This window comes from Genypterus blacodes, unplaced genomic scaffold (assembly GCF_046128005.1).
Source record: "Genypterus blacodes isolate CSIRO-AG114 ecotype Tasmania unplaced genomic scaffold, CSIRO-AGI_Gbla_v1 ptg000094l_1, whole genome shotgun sequence".
In the NCBI taxonomy this organism is placed as follows: domain Eukaryota; kingdom Metazoa; phylum Chordata; class Actinopteri; order Ophidiiformes; family Ophidiidae; genus Genypterus; species Genypterus blacodes.
The window spans coordinates 761,655-786,002 of record NW_027466898.1 but is presented as its reverse complement, the minus strand read 5'-3'; the positions used below and the strand labels follow the sequence as shown (position 1 = coordinate 786,002).

The 24,348-nt window shown below is 41.4% G+C and overlaps 3 protein-coding genes across 4 annotated transcripts; 1 reads left to right on the top strand and 2 right to left on the bottom strand.

Moving 5' to 3' along the window:
* The first annotated feature begins 3,890 nt into the window (after window positions 1-3,890).
* Window positions 3,891-14,507, top strand: tmco4 (transmembrane and coiled-coil domains 4). The gene is made up of 14 exons (XM_076159288.1): window positions 3,891-4,182; window positions 5,111-5,261; window positions 5,942-6,116; window positions 6,580-6,607; window positions 6,700-6,829; window positions 7,070-7,167; window positions 7,299-7,442; window positions 7,655-7,774; window positions 9,070-9,234; window positions 9,879-10,015; window positions 10,611-10,695; window positions 10,827-10,944; window positions 11,122-11,239; window positions 13,019-14,507. Exons 1-14 carry the CDS (start codon window positions 4,140-4,142, stop codon window positions 13,547-13,549), a joined length of 2,043 nt encoding a protein of 680 aa, XP_076015403.1. The 5' UTR covers window positions 3,891-4,139; the 3' UTR covers window positions 13,550-14,507.
* A 441-nt stretch (window positions 14,508-14,948) lies between these two features.
* On the bottom strand, window positions 14,949-19,886 carry htr6 (5-hydroxytryptamine (serotonin) receptor 6). Its single transcript, XM_076159337.1, has 3 exons — window positions 18,975-19,886; window positions 17,421-17,555; window positions 14,949-15,305 (listed from the first exon to the last, which is right to left on the bottom strand). The coding sequence occupies exons 1-3, from the start codon at window positions 19,884-19,886 to the stop codon at window positions 14,949-14,951; spliced, it is 1,404 nt and encodes a 467-aa protein (XP_076015452.1).
* Window positions 19,887-21,958: 2,072 nt separating this feature from the next.
* On the bottom strand, window positions 21,959-23,713 carry micos10 (mitochondrial contact site and cristae organizing system subunit 10). 2 transcript variants are annotated; one of them, XM_076159289.1, is made up of 4 exons: window positions 23,567-23,713; window positions 22,657-22,704; window positions 22,311-22,417; window positions 21,959-22,171 (listed from the first exon to the last, which is right to left on the bottom strand). In XM_076159289.1, the coding sequence occupies exons 1-4, from the start codon at window positions 23,637-23,639 to the stop codon at window positions 22,160-22,162; spliced, it is 240 nt and encodes a 79-aa protein (XP_076015404.1). In that variant the 5' UTR covers window positions 23,640-23,713; the 3' UTR covers window positions 21,959-22,159. The 2 variants fall into 2 exon arrangements, with proteins under 2 accessions (XP_076015404.1, XP_076015405.1); XM_076159290.1 differs by having other exon boundaries at window positions 21,959-22,168.
* Between the last annotated feature and the right edge of the window lie 635 nt (window positions 23,714-24,348).

Below are 24,348 nucleotides of genomic sequence, written 5' to 3'. Positions count from 1 at the left end.
TACATTGAACCCCCAGACCTGTCATTGAATCACCTTACTATGAGCTGAGAGCGACCCACATCACTCTTCTAACGCTGTCTTTCTGAGCCGGATACTATCCTTGAATGGGTTCATACCTTCTGGTTCAGCCGTCATCCTAGTATCAGCCATACATTGTCCCCCCTGAAACTACATTTCTGGTGGAAACATTCCTTCCACGCTCACATTCCCGCTCTCATGTTTGCTTGTACATTGTGTACCATTCAATCATGGAGCCACATTGGACCAAACTTTGCAGTTGGACTCATCCCGTCTCGAGGTAACACCATCATAACACTGTCACATTCACCATTGCCGACACATTTTCCAAGGCTGTACATTTCATACAGTCACGGCTCGGACGTGTCTCTGGTTCTTTCCCTTGTGGTCCCCTTTCCCATGTCACCTGCCCAGTCTGCACACCTGCCTCCCATCAAACCAGTAGTATATCTACTCCGGTTTTCCGTCCCCTCCTTGTTAGATTGTCCAGTGATTCTCCAGCCTCTCCAGCAGTTTATGTTACCTTGCATAGCCTTAATGTCTGTATGCAGATCTAGTTTTTGTCTTTGACCTCCACTATGTAATTGCCTGTGACTGTATGATCCTGTTTTTCTATAACCTCTATCTACAATTTCCTTCTCTTAAACCAGTACATAAACAGGGCTTCAACACTTGTTTGTTTACTGAATCAGTATCATGTCAGCAACCTATTAGTGCTTGCTGCATGTTTGTTCACTATTTGTTACTGTACAACAATTCTATTACTGTAACCACCCCTGGATCTGAATCTGCAAAATTCCATGGGTTTTTCTTCTTCCAGTAAGTACTGTATGTGTCAAAATAAAAGCTCTTATCATGACGAATATGACTCAGATCAAGCAATTTTCATGCTTTCAGATCAGTTAAGTGGTTGCATGTTCCTTGTTTCCCTTAACCTTTTAATAGGATAAATACAATGTGTTGTGACATCAAATAAATGTAAGGGTATATAATGTACATTATTAAATGTAGTGGAGTAGACGTAGGTAAGGTAAATTGAGTTGTGCGTCATAATTGTAAATTATAAAAATTCATTTCAAAGCATTTTTGCTGTCCTGTTGGCCGGAGTTACACAGCTAAATGTGAATATCAAAGCAGTTTTTTCAGTGATGAATCGTGAACGGGTGCTCAAGGCCACATCCTGAATGTAACACAAGGCGCAGTGGGTGAAAACATTGAACAATCTTTTCTGTTGCACTCTTCAAAGTCAGTCGCCAGGGTTTTGTTCCTCCCCCCGATTGCAAGTCTAAACAAGATGAAAAGGTCAAATCTCTCAAAGGAAAACTTATATGGGCCCCGATCCAATGTTTCTCCTTATCACAACTGTCAGCTGTATGTGTTACTCTCGCTGTGTTTGATGTGTAAGTAACAATTTACACTACTCATGAAAGGAATCCCCTGCTGAGGACACACTATATCATTCGCAATTAGACTAGAGCTCTGCAACAAATGAAGAGGTGTTTATGGTCCACTGGAGACTACATGCAGGACACTGTATAAACAGGATACCTTACAGAGACACAAACACAGCACACGTACGTGGGGAGATTCCTCTGTGACAAGGCCAGGGTATTATTTTGACAAAGTGCCCAGGTTGTACTAACAGTCCATCCACACAGAGAACTGCTGGAAACTGAGTCTGCATCCGCTCAGTTTTTCCGGTGTTTTGCCTTTAGTCTCTTGTCACTGTAAAAAAGGCACACAAAGCGAAACGTGATGGGTGCGGATGAAGAGGATAGGAACAGAGAGGGAGAGAAACAAACATATGTCGATATTTATTAAGGAAAATGTAGAAGTCTATAGGTCACAGTTCAAATATGATAAAACTGATCTATTTCAAATGATGAAGATGAAAATAAGTGTCAAATTGTACATTTAATTGAGTCAAATTGTTGCCTTTGCTTAAGAACACATTGCCATGAATTGAATCAAATAAACCAAGAGGAAAACCTCCACCCTGGGATACACCCAGACTGTCTGATATCATTAATAGTGTTCATTCTAGAGTGAGACTATTTGTGGATCGTTCTTTGTGTATTTTCATGGAGTATCTGCTTTCTGCTTGTCCTTCATTTAGTCATTTCCTGCATTGCTCCGACTGAGCTGCACCCTTTACCAGAACCGCAACTGTGGCTGTGCTGTGCTGTGTTAGGCCACTGTGGGTGGAGGCGTCGGTTTCTTCCTCTGGATTCTGGTGCAAAATGGTGATTCTGGGAATAAGTGCCTATTCCTTGATTATGGGTGGAAAAAGCATAAACTAAAATAAAGCGTTTGGACCTCAGAGCTCATTGTAGTGCCTCATTTCTGAGACATTACAGTACATATTAAAGGATAAAAAAACATTTTCTGGGAGTGAGTAGGGCTTGCACATACAGTAAACAACATTTTGACGAAATGCCAATTGCTCTTTTCTCTATGCTTGTGACCAGATGCCATTTATTCTATCAATCCATTTATTCAGTGTACACCATCGAACAAGGAGGGGTTCTGTTGCATTCACAGCCATTGGCAATCACAGTTCAAATGATTCCAGTGTTTCCTTGGACTGTGTGCTTGAGCTGTTTTCAGCACCCTCCTTCACTCTGACTGAGGTGTCTGAGCAGCCAAGGCAGAGAGAGAAAGCAACGCACAGACGGGCGGGCAGACAAACAGACAGACAGGCAGATGGTCCTCATTTACAACTCTCTATCAGATTGTCTGTGTGTGAATTGAAGAGAGGGAATGAACATGAGGGACAAATAAATGCATTACTTTTTATGGACAGGAACTGTGATCAAGGCTGTATCCTGCAGCAACAAGACTAAAATCAACAAGACAATTCACTGACTGAGATATTTATTCTGGAGGTTTGAGGATATCGTTGTACACACACGTAATAATGGGGGTTACACTACCACCTAGTGGCCCTTCTCCTCCAGGATTCAACAAACTTCATTGGCCATTTCCATAAGGTAAACGAGTACTTAAATCCTTCCACGATTTCGGGTGACGTACACAAGAGCAGATTGCGGCACTGTCGATCAGTAGAAACACTATAAAATGTGTTAAAATTAAATTACTAACTGGAAGAATGGAAAATCGGATTTTAGCAGCTGCATTAAATTTTCCCTGCTGTGTATATTCTCATACTCACTGTCCTAGCATACAATTAGCCATTTCTTCCTTTTTTTTGCAATTTGTTTTATTGAAGCAGACATTGCATGACATTGTGCATACAGGTGTAGGATATTTTGGAGATCATTTTTTTAATATAGAAAGAGGGGAAAGAGGAGAGAGAGAGAGAGATCGAGATCGAGAGAAGGGAGGAAGGTTGTGTTATCCCTACTATTGTTGTTTATATATAGACCCTGAGGTAGAGTACAAGTGGACTGGAGTTGCAATGATGTCATAGGGTACATACAGAACTTACAGGATGATGTCAAACAGCAATGTAGGCTAGTACATCGCATCATAGGTTGTGATAGAGAGAGATAGGGGAGAAACAGAGAGAGAAAAAGAAAAAGGAAAAGGAAAAGGAAAGACCAGAGTGAGGTCATCCCACCCCGAAACCCCACCCAAACCCACAGTCACACAACCGCGCATTCACACAACCCCGTCCTGGACTGCCTGAAATGCAAAAAAAAAATGATAAAATGAAATAAAATAAAAAGGAACTGAATATGTATATAAATACAAACCCACAATCAATAATTTATCCTAATATTGTTTGCCTAAACGTTCCGATCTTGAACAGCCCCCTGTTTTGCATTATGAGCAGCGAACGTGGAAGTTACGTCATGCAAAAGTTGCAAACAAATGCTAGTTTCAAGTGCTGTCGGAATTTTGGAAACAATATCAATGCACACAAACCCAACAGCAGTTCCTGTTCGTTTGGAAATGTTTTGTTTGTCCTACGTGCATTCTCTGTTCATTCTATGAAACCAGCGTCAATTCAGTTTTTTTAACAAATTATTTCTCAGTTTGAATCTTCGAAATAGTTTGGAAAAAGTCTTAATTCGCCGCGTGTGATTATCGTATGAGCGAGCTTTGATGGAACATTGAAGGCAGCAGAGGTTCAGTCAGAGTTGTGACATTTCGTGGATATGGAGGAAAAGCAGAACAGTGCAGATGCACATTTTACTCCAGGTACCGTAGAAGTACTTTTTGTTATTTTGCCCAGCGTAGGAGCATATTACGTTATTAACGTAACAACTTTATGAAGTATACAACTAATCTGAAAACTCGTCGCCAGTTGTACAGCTGTTGCAGCTAATGTTGATAAGCGGAAGGATACTGCTATGGCGTGTTTTCCAATTCGCACTTTCGTTATTAGTCAAAAGCAATGTCATCAAAAATCATCTCGGCTGAATTTAGTCTAATCTAATGTGCCGTTCAATCTATGTTTTTCATGGTTAATTAAAAATATGATTTTAAAAGGATTCTTATTGACTCTGCCAATACAGTGAACGTTTGCGAGACGAGAACGCTGCCGCATTGTACAAAACATATGCAAATGTATTGTTGATTTTCTTTAAGCTCATGTGAACGTTTGTTTTGCAACATTATGTAAGACTCGTCGTGAATCATTGCGGTCTTCTGCAAAGTTCGGCTTGTAGGTATTTCACTAAACAGTGGTTTCTGTCAACATCATCACAACATTTCAGACTGATTCGCACAACTGTCCATTTTGTTTTAAAATATATATTATATATGTATTATGTTATATTAAAAAAGAAAATATGATAACTCGTAAAAGTGTGTTACGTTATGCCCACACTGCTGCATTTAAAGACTGAAAACATAACGATTTGATGACTATAAAGTCTTGAACTACTATCTATTGTTCTTCAAAATATGTTTGATTACGAGGAAATAGACATTACACAATTTCCGCTTTACAAGGGACTATAGAATGACTACATTAGATACAAGTTTTAGTCTTGGTGTTTATATATTGAAGTCTTGTATGTATTTTGTATGTATCTAATGTGTGTACTGTGTGTAGCTTCTCTTGGATAGAATCAAACTGCTTTTTAAGTTAATGATCAAACTTGGTGTACTTTTCCCTCTTAAGATCCAGGGGGGGCAGGGACCACACAGGACACCACATGTGACCAGAACCCAGAGGCAATCATCGGCAGGCAGCTGACTGAACCTGGCCGCTTTGCTTATGCTGCACTGTGTGGAGTTTCCCTTGGCCAGTTGTTCGCTGGACCTGAAAACAGGTAACACATGAGGGATAAGGTCTCATCAAAGAACTCTCTCTGATGTCTGGATGTCTTTTTATTATATTGCAACATTACATCCAACATGGTGGGCAGCAGTTTTAGGAAGACCCTTTCCTGTCTCAGAATGACAAATCAAAGTCCATTGATAAATGATTCACTTGAGTTTTGTGTGGAAGAACCTGACTGACCTACACTCAGTTCTGATCCTAGCCTGATCAAACAGCTGTGAGATGAATTGGAACTGCAAACCTCACAGGCATGTTCCAAACCCTAGGCCCTAGGGTTTGGAACATGATTTTCTTTTCTTTCCCCTAGGGCCTAGGGGAAAGAAAAGAAAATCAGATGTGTCCAAAGACATATAGGTGCATTGCCCAGTGTCCACATCATTTTTGCTGTGTTATCATTATTTGTCATGATTAGACCAAGCTGACTAAACACACAGTATAGAGGGTAAACTGGTCCTGACTGTGTCCTTCTTGTGTTTTCATGCTCTGTAAGTAAATTTGGTTTGCAGATAAATTGATACTGGCTTTCCACAATGTCAGATATCAAAAAACAAATTTGAACACAGGTGAGCACTACACGGATTGACATTTGATTGAGCTATTCCACACAAAATCTTCAGATTTGTTTCTGAATTCTGAGGCCTGCTCTTCCTCCTTATATTTCTTTCTCAGTGTCTTCAGGGATGAGTACCTGCAGGGTCTGGTCCGCTGGCTGGGCCTGGATGACTCGGTCATGCCAGTCATGGGTGCCTTCCTGTCAGGCCTGGGCTTTGAGGGCTCTGACACCTTCCTCTCTATCCTACAAGCTGAACCACTTCTGGCTGCAGGGGCCACCCCCATCGTACAAGTAAGCCTCATCCCAGTAGACACCAGAGAAACACAACACATTCATGCCCCCTTTTTTTTTTTTTTTTTTTTTTTTTACGATCATTTTGGCAGACGCTTTTATCCAAAGCGACTTACGTTACATTACCACCCTTCGCAGAGGGGGGAGCAACTGAGGATTCGGTGCCTTGCTCAGGGGCACCTCGGCAGGGGCTCGAACCGGCGACCCTCCGGTTCCCAAGCGGAAGCACTACCCACTGAGCCGCTGCCTCCCCCTGTAGGGAAATTGATGCAACAGCAAATATAAATAAGTCAATTCAAAAACAGAAAGTAGAAATGAAATATGAAAACATATATGAATAACAATAATGTAATATAGTCTTTGGTTTGTTTGTCGTCAGGCTGAAATCAAGGAGACTCCTTTTTTATTTTGTCTAGAATCTCCTGTCTACTTATATTGTCTCTAAATCTGCTCTGTGTTGCAGGATCTGGTGTCTTTCTCTGTCAAAGATGGTAAGGATAATTTGGGAATAGATGGAAAAGTTAATGTATATTCCCATATAGTTATTAACACCAAAGGGTCCGGTTCTTTCATGCACGCTCAGGCCAGTATGATGCCAGATCCAGGGTTCTGATCCGCCATGTCAGCTGTCAACTCAGAGTCTCCCCACAACGGATGGAAGAGTTTGAAGAAACCCTGGGAGAGAGGCTGAGGGAAGGAGGAGAGGAGAGCGAGTAAGATGTGGATGGATGGGTGGAAGTGAATGAGTTAGTAGTTGTGTTTTACTGGACAATTTAAAATGACAACATAACGAAGATTATTCTGTGCCATAGACAAAGCAGCTCCTTGTTTTGCAGATATGAACCCTCAATGTGCTAACTGGGACGTTATTTGTACATTCATGTTTTTGGTGCTGGTGAATATTTGACTGTTGCGGCTCGTGCAGCTGATCCGTCTCACTCTGCATCCATTAGAGAGGAGTCAACTCGACGCCTAAGGAAAGAGAGAGGGCGAAGGCTACGACGCTACCTCCTAATTGGACTTGCCACAGTGGGAGGAGGAACTGTGATTGGTGACTTTTTTTTTATTATTGGCAGTCTGCTGAAACATTCACACATTCAAGAGCTGTATTTTCTTGGCTTAGGTTTTGACCATAACGATGCCTGATTTTTTAACTGACTGTGTTCTTTGTGCCTTTGCCAGGTGTGACAGGTGGGCTGGCAGCACCTTTGGTGGCAGCGGGGGCCGGAGCTGTGCTGGGTGCTGGAGGTGCTGCAGCTCTGGGCTCAGCCACTGGCATCGCCATCATGGCCTCTCTGTTTGGAGCAGCGGGAGCAGGACTGACTGGTAATGATAGAACACGACAAATGCCTGTTTTTGTTGTGATCCTTAATTTAACTCTCATTCAGAATGTTTACATGTACACTATATGAAAATGCCAACTCTACTCTGATTATGGAATTAAATAACCTTTTTCATAACACCGTAATACACATGGAAATCATCTTAAAGTGAAGTTGATATACTCCAGCAGCTCTTGTCTTTTTTTATCTCTTCAGGCTATAAGATGAATAAGTGTGTTGGAGCGATAGAAGAATTTGAATTCCTGCCTCTCAGCTCCGGGAAGCAGCTTCACCTGACCATTGCAGTGACCGGCTGGCTCTGCAGTGGTAAATACAGTAAGTCAGCCTTATACTGCCTCACAGGAGTACACTTTCCATTTTATTTATTTAACATTTAACATGCAAATAGTTTAAATAAAGAGAATAGTTTCTTGCATTTAGCTGTGTGTGGCAAATATTTATCTACCGGCTTTATGTTTTTCCAGCTTTAACTTACACTAAATCAATATCACATATATCCTTCTATCTTCTTGGGTTTTTACTAGTGAGGATGGCTCAGTGCCAGAATAACTTTTTTAGCTGGGACAGATTTGGCTTCATGCCAGTTTAAACTTGGCATGTAAAGAAACTAGTTAGGGAATGAAAAAAGTTTGTCAAAAATGTGATACACTGGCAATAATACAAAATGTCCTGACATTCAGGCCATTCACATCCGAATAAGGTCACTGACATTGTTTTTATGTAAGTTTCCGCATTTTGGTAATATTTGGCCTCTGAAGGGACCCTTACATTTTTCACTTCATGTAGAGCAGCCTTGGGAGGCATTTCACTTTTGGAGTGTTAAGTACAGGGTTCCATAAGGGTCCATTCAAAGGCGTACAGAACTCTTAAGTGAAAGCCAAATATAACAAAACTTAATGTCAGTCACATAGTTTGCATGTAAATGACCTGAATTTTGTCATCAGATTATCACCTTAAGCCAAGTTTTTACAAGCCTTTTACCACTGTAACAGTAACATGTCTTCTTGAAAATGCTACAGTAAGTTACATAACACAAGATACTCAAATATCAAACGTTCAAATACCTAATCTCAGAGGCCTAGTTACTCAATTTTGAGGTCCAGGAATACTAGAGTAAATGATACTCCACAACTATATGCACTAAAAGCCCCTTTTGTTATTCAGCTAATGCGTAATTCTCAGTCCACTCATTTATATAAGCACAGCATTACACTCATGTCGATCATTTCATTTCACCTCTTCAGCCTGGGGTTCGACATAGGATAACGAGGAAGAAAGGACAGGAAATTTGTAATTCTAGAACACTACGATTCTATCACCATTCTATCTTTGCATGTGCTGGATTGTACACTCACTGAATGAAAACCAATTGAAACAACTTAATAGCATTAAGTGTATTCCGCACAGAATGTTCTAACACTTGCAGTGGCGTGTTCTGAGATTATGCACGCAAACCACCTAAGTTACGCCTTTAGGTAAAGCACGGTAGTAGAAGGGCTCTCCTAAATATACGTTCAGTTACAGGCTCACCTCCTCCTTCAGATACAACGGCTACAAAACACTTCAGGTGTAAGTGGTGCTTGTTCTCTTCCATCATTGCTGCCATCCAGGTTCATTCCAGGCTCCGTGGTGCAGTCTGGGGGAGTGCGGGGAACAGTATTGTTTGGTGTGGGAGTCCCGCTTCCTCAGGGATCTGGGCTCAGCCATGGCCTCGCTGCTGGACGGGCTGGTCAGCATGATGGCCCAGGAGGCTCTGAAATACACAATCCTCTCAGGTAGGAGGGCACTCTGTTCAACTGATCCAAGTAGGAAACGTGCACCAACAGCAACCTGACCTTGTTAATTCTGCTGTTCTACTTGTAAAATTCATTCTGATTGCTTGTTAAAGGCTAATGTCAAATGATCCCAGCTGTCTTACCTTGTTTTGTCCTTTTTGCTCTATATGTGCTGGTTGTTCGCAACCCTTTCTCAAGCCTGGCTCCAAAGGCAGGACAAAAAGGGAGACCCCACAGCTATAAAGCTGTTTAAAATAATGATTTATTTACAAAATCACCAACAGACTCAAAATATAGTATCTGTAGTATGAACATATGTGTGTGTGTGTGCAGTGTTGTGTGAATATGTGTTATAGTGTGAAAGGAATGAACGAAATTAACGAAACAAACCATATACAACCTGGCATGGTGGGAGAGAGAGAGATAGAGAATGAGGAGATGACTTCAACAGAGTTTGACTGTGTGTGTGTGTGTGTGTGTGTGTGTGTGTGTGTGTCTGTCTGTCTGTCTGTCTGTCTGTCTGTCTGTCTGTCTGTCTGTCTGTCTGTCTGTCTGTCTGTCTGTCTGTCTGTCTGTCTGTCTGTCTGTCTGTCTGTCTGTGTGTGTGTGTGTGTGTGTGTGTGTGTGTGTGTGTACTTCTGCAGGCATAGTGACGGCTCTGACATGGCCCGCGTCTCTGCTGGCAGCAGCCAGTGTCATTGACAACCCCTGGTGTGTCTGTCTGAACCGCTCAGCTGAGGTTGGGAAACATTTGGCTCAGGTTTTAAGGAGCCGGCAGCAGGTATGACTGTATTATCTCCTACTGCTCCATTCACACTCACATAGATATGGCTTCTGGTATACAGCTCCCTGTAATGTGCCACTAAGTTTCTAACTGTCGTGAATGTTAAACCAATACAACCTCTTTTTTTTAAATGTTACAGCAAATCAAATTTTCTTTTTAAAGACAATGAAAGATTGACGACCTTGTGAATGAAAAGACCTCTCCCATGCTTTATGCATATTATGCTGGGTGATTTGACTTTCAAACTCTTAAAAGACTATACTAGCTAGTAGGTTCCACTCTGCTGCCATAGTAACGTGCAGTAATGGCAATGGGACCATTTTTCTCAGTGGAAGCTTGTAATTAGTGAAGAATTTATTTCAAATTAATGCAGTGTGTGAAATCCTTTATCTTGTAAGTAGCCATGTAATAAGCGGGGTAACACATCGTCTGGGGTGATTATTGTGGGAATAAACCGTGACAGGGTGATCAGGACGATATGTTATCCCTTCATTATAGAAGTTTCATGTCTGAACTTTGTGCACTAAACATTGTGAGATACTGGCTGTACTTCAACCTGGTGCCTCTTGTCTCCATGTTTGTGTGTGTGAAGGGCAAGCGTCCAGTCAGTCTCATAGGTTTCAGTCTTGGGGCCAGAGTCATCTACTTCTGTCTGCAGGAGCTCGCCAATGACAAAGGTAGGAACTGTTTAGAAAGCGATTTTGACGCAATTATGATATTTCACCAGATTCACTCTTGCATATTTACTGCATTGTTTCTTTTGTAGTTATAAAGTAGTTGAGTTTGAGTGTTGTTGTTTCGTCTTTAGGTTGTGAAGGCGTAGTAGAGGATGTGGTCCTCCTGGGGGCTCCTGTGGAAGGCACAGAAAAGGCCTGGGAGAGAATGACAAGGGTAGTGGCTGGCAAAATAGTCAATGGATACTGCAGGTAATCATGTAGTCATTGTGTATCTGCAGGTACAAAGGAGGAAAACATTTGTTTCTGCTCAATGTTTTGCCTGCAGTGTAAAGCAGCTATATGTTTATGATGTGGATTGATGTGATGCCTGGCAGTGCAACTGTTTTCATCTATTTTTCTTTATTATCCGAACAACGTACCTGTCAGAGGGGACTGGCTCCTGGGGTTCCTATACCGAAGTTCCTCTGCACAGCTATCTGTTGCCGGGCTACAGCCAATCAACATTCAGGATCGGCGCTTCATCAATGTTGATCTTTCCTCTGTGGTGAGTCAGATGTTATTGTTCATACTGTTGTAATTCACAAGCATAAAATACTACATTTAGGAGGTTAAACTCCACCAATCAGTTTACTGACTACTGGTGAGTAGCATGCAAACTAGAATAGGCTTTGGTGACTGAAAAGTGTGATGAGAAAGACAGCCTTCACCATCACCTGGGTATTGTAAAGACGGATCCTGTTGTGTCCAAAAAGGAAGTCATAAATAGTTTGCAGCATTTAGAAAAAACAGCTCATTGTCTTAGTGTAGCAGTCTACAGCATTGTGGGCTAAACTCAACTAAAACAAACTCGGCACCCTGCCCGCAATGTGTTAGCAACATTAATGAACACCATGTCATGCAATGGCGCTAAATTCGTGTCGACTATTCTAACCCCTCCAGATGGAAAGACTTCACGCCATGTTCGGAACTCTGAGGATTTTGTAAATAAAATCACACGGGTCACTATGGCAACAGACGAGAGGCTATGGTTTCATAAGTCACATCACTGTTTAAATGCATGGCAACAGAGCGGGCATTAGAGGTAGTGAGAAAATAACTTAAGGGCAGAAAACCCATTAGGATCAACTTGTTTTCTTGTTAGACATTCTGAACTCCACTCGTTTTAAATAAGGGTGAATGTTTTACTGACAGACACATGGCGATACTGTGAGCTCCTCATATACCTTATCTTATATTATACAAACTGAAATGTCTCCTGTTAAATTGTTTTTAATGACCGGTGATTGCACTCAGCCTCCATCATAGAATCAGGATAATTGAGATTACCTGACTGACCAGAATTCACGGGCATTCTAAACACACTTGAGGGCCCTTTATTAAATATGAGTGCTGTATTAACATCTCAGCTTGTTGAACATCTCCATTATAGCTGACTCCAGAGTTACTTATAAGTCTGATTTCCAGTTTTCCATGGCTGAAGCACTCTCTCATTTTTATTTATTTATCATTTGTACTAGGTTTAATGTAATTGCTACCACTCTGGTTGTCATGTTATGAGCAGAGCAAGGAATCGTCAGCATTGTAATACAAAACAAGCTACACATTTATTCACAGTGATTCATTAAAGTACGAGTTCATTCATTACAATTTAGTACATTACATTTTTTCTCCTTAGTTGAGTTTTTAGGGGCAAACATGTAGAATACAGGGGTAAGTTAATACTCGCCAAATTTAATTAGTATACTTGCTATCTTTATAAAACTTGATTTGTTCTTTACTTTCCAATCACAACAAGCTGGAGCTTCTTTTTTTGTAGAAATTGGTTTAATACCAAAATATTTGTCACAATTACTATAACAATTACAAACATTTTGTGATGAAATATTATCAAATATCAAACACCAGAAGAAAATATGACATTAGTTGAATGGCATTTAAAGGAAAGACTAAATAATCTTGTGTTTTGTAAGGCCACTGCTAGTTTCACTTCACAGCAATGCCTTTCTGCTACCACATGAACCGACATCATCGCACTTAAACTTAAAGACACTTCATAAACATGGTAGCCTTTGCATTATAGACTTAGAAAACTTTGAATTTTTTTACATTTTTAACAGTAAAAAGAACAGTAAAAATATCTTTGACATGTCTGAAGCCCCAGACAGTAAATACTAAGACATGGAATGAGGAAGCTTATTATAAAATATGAAAAGAACAGAGGAATTCAATGTAGTGATTTTAATTAAATGGTAATACTGTAATTTATTGAAATGTGTGCAGTTCTTTTAGTCAAGAACATTATGGCCGTCTTCTCTCTTCCCAGGTTAAAGGTCACTTGGACTATATGCGTCAGATGGACACCATCTTGGTGGCAGTAGGCGTGCCCACCAAAGAAGTGGCAGGAGCTTCCTTTACCCCTCTACAGTCTCTAATAATAACAAAAGAGAAGGTGGACACTCCTGTTCAAGCCCCCAGTGACGAGGTGACCCAGAGACAAAACCTCAAATGTAGCCAAGATGGGAGCAGCACACAGGAAGATGGAGACATGAGGACACGGGAGGAGACAGAGGACACGGGTGACGGATGGGATATCCCTGATATTTCAGACCTGCTGGACTCTCTGAGCGATGCAGATGGCGAAACTGAAATTGAAGTTGGTAAAGGTTTGCCTCACATGGAGAACGCCACTGATAATGACACAGCATCTGCTACCCAGTGTGACGGGGTACAAGAGGCTGACCTGACTGAGGGTACGTCATGGAGTTGGGACGATACACACTGGACTACAGAACACACACACAACGACAGCCAAACTTCTAAAGAGCATGTCACAGGACCAGCTGCTTCCATGTAAACGTGAACTTCAACCTCATTTGCTTAAACACAACATGTTTTTAGAATAATTAATTAATTCAGTCTTAACAATTTTGAGTTGTGTAATGTAAATGATAGTGCTTTTTCTTTTTTTTTTATATACAAACTGTGACTGCGAATACTCACAATTAATGTTGTCTACTAGCGTCTAGACTGTGAACTGAAAGCATTTTTCATCTCCATTCCTTTCATCCTTCTAATTTTCATCTGTTGGCTGATGTGAATTTTATAGTAGCATGTGATTTCCCTAAGGTCAGGTGTAATTGAGTGTGTGTCAGACTTCTACAACTAACCTTCACTGTGTGTTACATCCTGGGGCAGATTAACACATGAACCACCCACAAACTTCCTCATCTGCATCACAATCTACATCTTAGCGGCTACGAGACTTTGGTCACATATGGGCATGATATTGGGCAAGAGTAACATGGTGGGCGCTGGTTTGCAAGTTGGTGCCTTGACGCTACCCCCATGTGTGAGCTCACACTGGGCTACAAAATGCAGCCAAGAGCCTCTCATCTCTGTCATGTGTGACTGTTGTTTTTTTTTGTTTCCCCCTGTACCTCCCCACTTTTTTCTCTTGCCACAGCCCATGATGTGTTTTGCAGCTACTGGTCTTGTACTATGGAAAGTCGACATCCTGTCAACTGTGCCTATATGAGATCATTCATACTAGCAACACTAATGTCATCTAAGTCTCCACGGTTACATTGTCTTTGTCATTTCGACATACTGAATCTTTGCTGGCTGTGGTTGCTTGCTCTGTTTGTTATCCCTTTGCCTTAATTCATATGTACATCACACATCCTTGCTCTCTTCATTACCCTCTATTTGTTTTGTGTCTTGTCTTCTGTATGCATGACATAATTTCACAAATGAACCATAACTGGATGCTCACTGCAATGCCAGTTGCTTCAATAAATCTATTCAGCAAAGGATGCCATATTTGTATCGGTTGGATGAGGTGATATGACATTGTGCTCAGGGGGATGAAGAGAGGTTATTTACATTGGATACTGGCATGCTCTTTATCAGGGAATTTTAGTTATTGTTATCTACCCATATTGGAGAATAAATGTATAATTTTACACTGAAAAACAATGGAGTATTTCAGATTTGTCTGTAAATTAGTGTTTGTCCCGGCCAAAAAGCCTTCATTTTAATTGGGATTAATGGGTGCAAGTAAACAGTGTTGGTAGAGATAGTTATGTAGGATGTCTACACTATCTAACTCACACTTATTCATCTACATCATCTCAACCACTCAATGGCACAACTCACATAGGGATTAAATCATGGGCTGATATTTGTTTTGAATCTTCCTCTTAAAATCCTCATGTAGTGGTTTAAATTCTCTTTCTTTCTTCAACACTCAACACTCAATCCAATGTGTCCACCTGATTAGGTAGAAGCAAAGGCAGCTCAATCCCAGCATGCTCAGCATCCAGCAGGTTGACGGCATCGGTTGCAGTAGGAGGGGGGTGGTTGGGGTCAGAGGGCAGAGGAGATGGGGGGGTACTGGGTATGTTCGGCTCGCCTGAGTTGCGGAGAGACAGGGAGAGCGCCGGCGAGGGTCTCCTCGGTGAGCGAGAGGAACAGCAAGGTAGGAGCTTGCCAAGAGCACGCTTAAAGTCTCTCATGAACAGCGGATAGATGATGGGGTTCATAGTGCTGTTGCAGTATCCCAGCCAGGTGATGGCGTCAAAGAGCGCATGGGGGACACACTCACAAACTGCCTGAATAGAAACAGTGAAAGAATTGCTGCTATTACTGTGTCAATCCTCATGAAGTTACATTTATGAATATGCATTGTGGGATCCTTCAGTGTTGCTGCCTACCTGCCAGAATCACATAAATCTTATTCAGTTCAGACATTGTCAACAGGAAGCTCATTTATCAAACCTTCCAGATTAAGAGCATGTTGTCTGTACTAGCTTAGTGGGGCATGTAAACATTGTAAGTGTGTTGTTTTAGCATCCTTCTAGCTACTCTGCTGCTACCTGCTAGCTAGGTAGCTATCATGCCACTGAGCTGGGTGACAACCAGAACCCACACAGTTAAACTAAACATTCACATACACATGAAAACAGGGCATGATCTATGGAAGCAGCCAATTACATTTTCGTGGGGATACACATCTGGATGCGGGTTTAGGAAATTGTTTCATTTTCTTTTAACATTGAGAGATCAGGTGTTTTTCGACATTTTGGCAAAGAGTAGAATAACATATGCATCGATGTTATCCGTCTCAAATATGTTTTCAGATGGGTCACATGTACAGAATCACTGGGAAGTATTAAATAGAGATGAAAACACAAGTATGATGATTCCACCAATGTTGGAAAAGCAGGTATCTACTATAGCTCATAAACTATCAAGGCTATGAAGGTCAGTGAATTATTAACAGGGTTTTCTGTTTGTTAGATTTTATTTAGTTAAGCATTCTCAATCTTAAACACTGTATCTCTACCAAGGACAGACATATTATTCAGTTTATTGGTTTGCCAGTGGGGTGTGTGGTGCGATCATGGTCAAAGCAATGACCTTAATTTCATTATTGAGAGATGAAGCTATAATTAAAGGACAGTTGGGCTTCGGCGGAACGTTACATTGCAACAAGTGCCCCTCTATTATATTTAAAAAAGGAAATATGGAAGTGAATCATGAGGATGAATTTGTATATTGGAACTGTGTGATCACAAAAGGTCTCGGTTCACATGGAATTTATCTGGCATGAAATGAAATGTCCCAAAAACAAATCCATCATGTTTTTCTCTAATAAAACATCTTATCTACCCTGAACTTGTAAATACATTTAGGCCTGGGTGATGGATGATCAGCAGCATAAGCACCAGGTTTAGAGAGGGACAGAGAAGGAGGAGACAGCTGTTAGAGGAGAGCTTCCAATACTAACAAGATGAGAAAGGGAGGCGGTGGGAATGGGAGAGAGGGGAGGAGTGTATTTCACACACCACATTGAGTGCGAAAAGGAAGGACAGCACAGGCACAGTCAAGTCTCTGTGCTCGGTGTTATGCAGGGGAGAAGTGAGAGGGCACAGATGGGAAATCAAAATGACTGGATCGTTGAAAGCTTGAAAAGCAGGACAAGTGTAATTACCAATTTAGATGAAGCTGTTATCTGACATTCATTTACTCCGAGACCTTTTCCATGGTCCTGGGTAATGAGGTTTTAGTCAGTCTAATCAAATCAAAATCATTAGAAACTAAATAGCAGTTATAATTGGTACTTTCATGAGCTGTTGTCTAGATTTTGCTATGAGTCAGCCATGCAGAGCTGAAATGCCAATCTATTTCCTTGTTGGATAGCTTGGCAAGGCAGTGCGTCAGGCATGGCTAATACAAAAATAGACCAGTATCCAAGTGTGTTTTTTTCTCATTTATTTCACACAGTTTCAGTGCCCAACGAACATACAAATTTGTGAGAAAACTAACAAAACAACCTCTGAGTCACTGTTATATGAAATTAGAGAGCTATTTCTAAAATTGCAACAACGACCTCCAAGCAAAAGAAAAACAGTCCAAATGTTAAAGATGAAGAAAGAACATGGATGTGATGGCAACCTGGATTGATATGGACACTGGATTGGTTAACGATCAGGAAAGATTGGACGTCGACATGTTAATGTTGGACACTGATATGTCAGTAATATGTCAGTATTCATTCTTTAACAATAGGATAAATCCAGGAGGCTACAGCTTAAATGTACCTTGTCAATTGCACCCCTGCTCTATTTACGGAGAAGTATTTCCATTTTAAGTGCAAGTATAAGGAGTTAAGGCTTAACTAACTCTGTGATGTATTTCTGTTGGATTCTGTTGCTTCTACTGACCTGAGCCATGTTGGTGATGAAAAAAGGGAGCCAAGCACTAAAGAAGAGTCCTAGCAGGACTCCCAGAGTCAGACTGGCCTTTAGTGCCCTCCGCCCCTGCCTGTGAGCAAGGCGGCGCTCACTGTTTACAGACAGCTGTGGACATGGACAACACAGGGCATGGATTACTTCTATTCACAGTCTGAACATCATTAAACTGCCTACAACAGTTACCTCAGTGATCTCTCCTGTGTCTGTCTGCATCTCCTATCAGCCAGCATGAGGGCCAGACCTCACTAATTTCTCTTTCTCTTTCAGCTCTTTTGGCTCAAAGGAAGTTGAAAGTCCCTGCAGCCATGTTCCAAAATGTGGTAGAAATTATATCATATAATTATTATTATCGTGCATGTTATTATTCAGAAATGTTCACCACCGATTTGGATAAATCTTGGGAAGAAGCCATCCAATGTTGGTGTAGAACTGGAAGTCAGAACCAGAAATCTCTTTAGACCACTTATTAACATGGCAAAAACATTTTTAAAATTAATGCAAAGTTCTTAGACCCACTATATATGAAACAAAAAATATAGCATATAGATTAAGATACATATTGACACGCAGTCTGAACTTATTCATGGTATTTGCACCGCCTCGTTTTACCGTGAATGAAAGGTTCATTCCATGGACGTATTGTGTGTCTATGTAATATTCAGTTTTACATTCATGAAAAGCTTCTTATCTTCTTGTCATTGTAAGCAGCCAGTGAACAATAAAAGCTGACATATACTTAAAGGCAAACATTGACGTTATTCCTTCAATTCCATCCTCTCTATCCTTAGGATTACTTCAGGTATACGGACATTAAGAATTTCAATTGAGGAACCTATTGCATTACAGCATCAATACAAGGTCTTTGCCATTTCAGCTAACCTCATAACCTCCACTAATAGCCATGTTGAAAAGGTTTTGTATTGAATAGAATCTCTTTATTGTCACTAAGCTTATTATGTTGAATGTGTCAATGAAAACATTGAAATAGAGGGGAGATATGTTGAAGCATTCTAACCCTGTAAAGACATAAACGCCTACCAAATGTATAGTTTTGTGTGCATATCGTCACTATACCTGTTCTAGATAGCTCATGCACCGGTCATCACAAGGGTGGAATTATAATTAAGTTTAATAAAGTATGAATTATAAATGATCCTCGGGTGCCCTGCACATGAATAGATGAACACTGTTCTGTTGCTCTGGTTCTGGTCTTCGAGTAGCAAACAGAGACAAAAAGCCATGAATAGAATTTGCAAGCATTCTGATTGTAAAATAGGAACACCAATGACACTATTCAACCTACCTAACACCCCCAATTTAAGGCACCAGGTCCAGCCTTTGAAACTGAAAGCCAATGTCTCTGAATTACAGGTCTTAAATTGCAGGTTTTATAGATTACCTCTGCACTTGGATGATGTTGAATCCCTGAGAGACTTCACATTAATCACTTGAGGGGAACTATTTGAGGCCTATAACATTTTAATGGGGGACAACATGTGTGGAGATCACTCCTCTCATCCTTACCGGTACATTGTGTGATACAAGAGGCTCCTGGTGACTGCATTCATCTCCATCCTGGTGACCTTGCCCCCCTGCAGCCCCAGGTGAAGGAGGCCGGGATGGTTCCCCGAGCGATGGATGTGGGTGCGGCGGGTGGCTGAGTGCTGCCACCCTTTTGGCCTGCCTCCGAGCTGCCAGGAGAATCCGACAATAGGTGAAGCAAATGGCACTGGAGGGCAAAAAGAAGGTGAGCGCAGATGCCACCGAGGCAAAGGGCAAGGTGGCCCGCAGCCTGCACTGGAAGGAAAGGCCCCCAGATGGAAAAAGCTGAAAGGATGCTGGGTACATTGTGTCTGAATAGGAACTGATGTTGGCAAGGCTGACGCTAGCCAGTGAAGAGTAATCGCTCCCATGGCCTAGGCTGTGCCATTTCATCTTGATAGGCAAGAAGGAGGCCATTGCCGCCAGCCCCCAAGCTGCCGCCACTAGGAGTAAAGCCCTGGGTGGAGTCATCCTTTGTTTGTAACGCAGCGGCGATATGATAAAGATGTAGCGGTCCAGACTGATCACGCACAGGTTGAGGATGGAGGCACTGCAGCACATGACATCAAAGCAAAGCCAAACGGGGCAGAAGGCCGGCCAGAGCACCCAGGCCCCACAAAGCACATTGAGCATGGCTGGGGGCATGACCACCAGTGCCACCATCAGGTCAGACAGGAACAGTGACACCAGGAAGCAGTTGGAGGTGCAACGCAAAGAGCGATGGGCAAACACTAAAGCGATGAGCAGCACGTTGCCACAGGCTGTCATAAGGATAATGATGGTCAGCATGAATGCCAACAACCACGGGCCGCTACCAGTGATGTCCCAGGCACTGGTGGTGGTAGAACTACTGTTGTAGCTCCCTACTGAGGCAGGCACATGAGGGTCAGCCATGGTGCTAGTTGGGAAAAAGGCAATAACCCAGCTCCTGAGGTCCCTCCCCAGACTGGCCCCTGCTCTGCGAGGGTGTGAAAGGCACCTCGCAATGTTCCAGGCTTTCACAATCCTTCTCCTTCCAGCTCTCACTTCAACGACATAGTTCAATAAAAAGAAGCCATTGAGGTCTTGTGTCGAGAATCCATCCACCCCTCCTCCTGTCCGGGTTAACAGGACTGTTCTCCATGGCTAATTAGTGCCATCTCTCTTTGGCATGAAGACATCCTGATGCCCTGTGCTTACTTTGCTCAGAGATCAAAATCACCACAACACACTTGCATCCATCTCTCCATCCTGGCAAACACGTCCCTGTCTCATCCACAGCTATGAGCCAGAATAAGCCATTCCGTGGCTCACAGTGGGTTACAAAGCAGCATGTCACGATGACAATCACTGGAGGAGGGCACACAGAGAGATGAGCTTCAACTAGGCATTTGAAAGCAGTGCCAGTGAGAGAAACTACTAAAGACGCCGAGGACCAATTCTCAGAATCATACCTCACCTCACAGAAGTGGAATTACACAACTTCAGCAGGAACGGATAAGAGATGAGCCGAAACAAATGATTTTTGCAGCAGTCATGTGGATGCCAGGCTCTATTCATAAGTGCCCTTCAGGTATCATGTCTGTTGTTATGCTGCCTTTATATCCCTCGCTCTGGTTAATCCCTGTGTCGGCCACTCCAGCGCGCCTCCCAGCCAGAGCGCACAGCTTCTCAGAAGGAGCGTGTCAAAGCATTGAGCTGTTAATGCATAACCATGCACAACCACAGCCAAGAAATGCTAATTCTACATCATAGGAACTGTGTGGGTGGTCTTTTTACAGCTCGTGGTGTTTTTAACTACTGATGGCCAACTATCGCGGCATTTTTATATTTTATTACTGAAATTTTTTGAAAACTACAAATTACAATTTTCTTGCTTTTTTTGATTTATGTAGAAATCCTGGTTATTATTTCAAGTTCTGAAATGCCTTGTGCTCTCTGCCAGTGACCATTATTGTGACAAGAGTATTTAATAGCAGATAAATTCGTAAAATAAATGCTTCCATTCCATGTTTGTTTGCTATTAATGTTAGAATTCACGGTGAAATTTTTGTCAACATATGCATTTTACATTATTCTCCATCCCATTAACCAAAATATTTGTAAGTGTTTAATTGATTAGAGCAGACATTAGATGAAACAGAACTATTACAATAGGGAATTTAAGAATGATTAAGCATTGATATTGGGAAATGTCATTAGCCTTGATGACAGGCTTCAATATTTGTGTTCCAATTGCAGTAGACAAATACTTGATGACTAAAAACAAGCGTTCATGGTGACACATACACAATTATGCACAAAATAACTCTATTGCACTTTGAGCAAAAAATCATGTACTATGGCTAATCTTTCTACATACTGTGTGTTGTTATTGTAAGAATAGTATGCAATATATGCTACGCATGCGCATTTTCAGCTATTCCAATTAGTTAGACCCCCTGGACGATTAATAATCTACATCTCGTGAGGACCAGTGCTTGCCTTAACATTGTATCATATTAAAGCTCAGATAGTGTCTAGCAGGTAGAACACAGAGCTAAGGGGGGGTTGTTAGAGCTAATGATATTGACTGTGGCAAAATTATGCACAAAATTGTACTGTTCCCCTTAGAATACTTTTTTTGAAAAAAATGTTAAATGTTAACTATCTGTACTGCAAAGGTCAATCTTCTTACATAGAACTACAGCTCCCACTTCCTCCATTAAATTCAAATAAAATACATTTAATACTAAAGCTGTTGATAATTGATAAATTGTTCAAATCATAAGCTCATGTTGTATGTGGGTATGTGTGTATGTGGGCAGAGGCATGGACATTTCCATTGAGAATCATTGCCACTCATGATGACACACACACACGCACACGCGCACACACACACACACACACACACACACACACACACACACACACACACACACACACACACACACACACACACACACAAACAGTATGTCCAATAATTAATATGCAGTTAATCACCAGGGTATTTTGTGTCCTTATTTTATTAAATAAACAGACTGTCCTGATCAGGCACATACACATCATACAGAGTCATCAGAATCATTCAACAGAGAGACAGAGTCTAACTGGAGAACAGTGCAAATGGTGACCATCCCAAAACAACACAACAAAACAAAAATGTTTTTGACAAAATAAAAAAAAGACACTCCCTCGATGACATGTGGTTATTGTTCCTGCTGAGAAAGATAAATGGAAAGCAGTTACATTCATTCTTGATTTGCATAAATGACAACAAAGGGATGCTCTTCCAATTTCCATTGGAAGAATTCGGTTACTAGTTTTGTTTTATGTGTGGGAGAAACAAACAAAACAAACCTTCTCGCTTCTGTGCAGGAGATAATGTGATCTCAGGTCATTCTGACAGTTGGCATACGCCATGCCGAGTCCTGCTCCCGAGCCAAATGTTATCGGCCATGTGTGCCCTACAAATGAAAAAGGTACTTCATTATCATCATCACACAAGTACACAAAGAAGCTCTTCACAATGTGACTAAAGAAAGTATGCCACAGCTTCTTGTATTGCTTTTGACGATGGGTGGCTCTTCGACAACAGACGTGACAGATCCACGTCTGCAAAGTTTTAATTAGGTAACAGTGTTCAGTGTGACAATAATGACACTGTAAAAACATTTATTTGATTCCTAGTGTAGAAAATACTTACGTTTGAAGAACAGAACAGACAAGACAATCCCTAACCCCAGGCCAGTACCTGAAAAACAAAGGTTTAAGAATGCAAGAATGCGATCCAAAACAATAGCCTTGCAATAATGCTTAGAGGTGAGAGCAAATGCAAATACAATATTCTCTAGGAGTCTGCACCTGGGAGTCAAGCACCTAAAGCACATCTACTGTAAGTACCAGTCCAGCACACCAACTCGAGGTGACTCAAGGAAAGGCACAGGAAAAACCTCTGATTGTACTTCGTAATATTAAGACAGTTATTCTCTGCAGAATACCCAAAGTCCAGTGTTGTTGCATTCGAGTATAACAGGCGGTGAACAGTAGAAAGCTCAATATCTTTTTAAAACTATTTCTTTCTTTGGAAATCTGATTTACAATCGGGTGTGCACAGGTTTGGCTTCTTTAAAAGCACAGGAACTCTTAAAAAACAGTGGGTTTTAAATAAATGATCTTAAAAAAATTACTTGACTTACTCCAATAGCAGATGCGCCCAAGAACACCACAGCAAGCTCCGTTAAAAAAAAATCTGATTTATGGCGTTTTATCGATATGTTTTCATGAATTTATCAACCAGAAACTCCCTCGTGTTGCTCCTTACATTCTAAAAAGGTCATCGGGTTGAATGAAAACGTTATAACTGGGTCGTTAGTGCAAAATAAGTGCGATGGTGGAATTTAAGAGAAATAGCAGACTAAGTTTATGTTAGGTTTAAGATGAGGAGATGCATGACAGTCAATCAGATGCCCTTTGTAAGCCCTTACAATGGCTAGCTAGTTAGCCTCTCGCCCAGTCAATGACAGCTGTGGAAAACAGTGACAAACGCTGCGTGTTCTGTCTTTTTGCTGGGATGTTACAGGGTCAGTATGAATGGAAGGTTCCGGGATATTTACCGATTTTGACGGCACCGTCTGCGAGGCATTTGTCCCACTTTTTTCCAAGCTCCTTCTCAGACATGATTAGCATTAGCTTCTGCCAGGCAAAGTGTCAATGAACGCAGGGCGCTGCTGCCTTCACGGACCTACGGAAATACATTTATTGCGCTGCCCTCTTCAATACACAAAACTGACCGGCGATAGAGATGTGACAACTGCAGTTGAAAATTATGCATGTGTCAGCGTAGGTAACATAGTGTATCTGAATAGATGCGCAAGATTAGGTCACAAATGTAAAGTCAGTTAATAGTGTCGGTTTTCGTGGAATCTTTGAAAGCATCATGTTGTGCGTATTAGCCGAAGCGGCTCAACGTCGCCACCAAGCGGTACAGAAAGAGCATCTTCCTCATCCGCCTGGATAAAAAATGTGTGTTTTTCTGGTACAATTTTCCAAATCCATCTATCACACTGTGATGGAATTCTTCCTCTACCTGCACCTTAACTACTTGGAAGCCAACACTTGGTTCTGAACTCACAACCTTTGTTAACATTTGACTTCATGACTGTGGCCGTTACTAGTAGTAAAATTCAGATTCTAACCAATTTACACCTACTAATGACATATAAGAATATCTTATGCCTGATTTTTTTCATTTATAATGGCGTATTGCAGTTGAAGAAATGTAAATTCAATTTGTAAAACACAGTCTACCTCCATGTCCCACCCTCAGCCAAGTTTCAGCAACATTGGTTCAGATCTTCTTAAGTCATCGGATCCTGCTGACTATGAGAGAAACAAT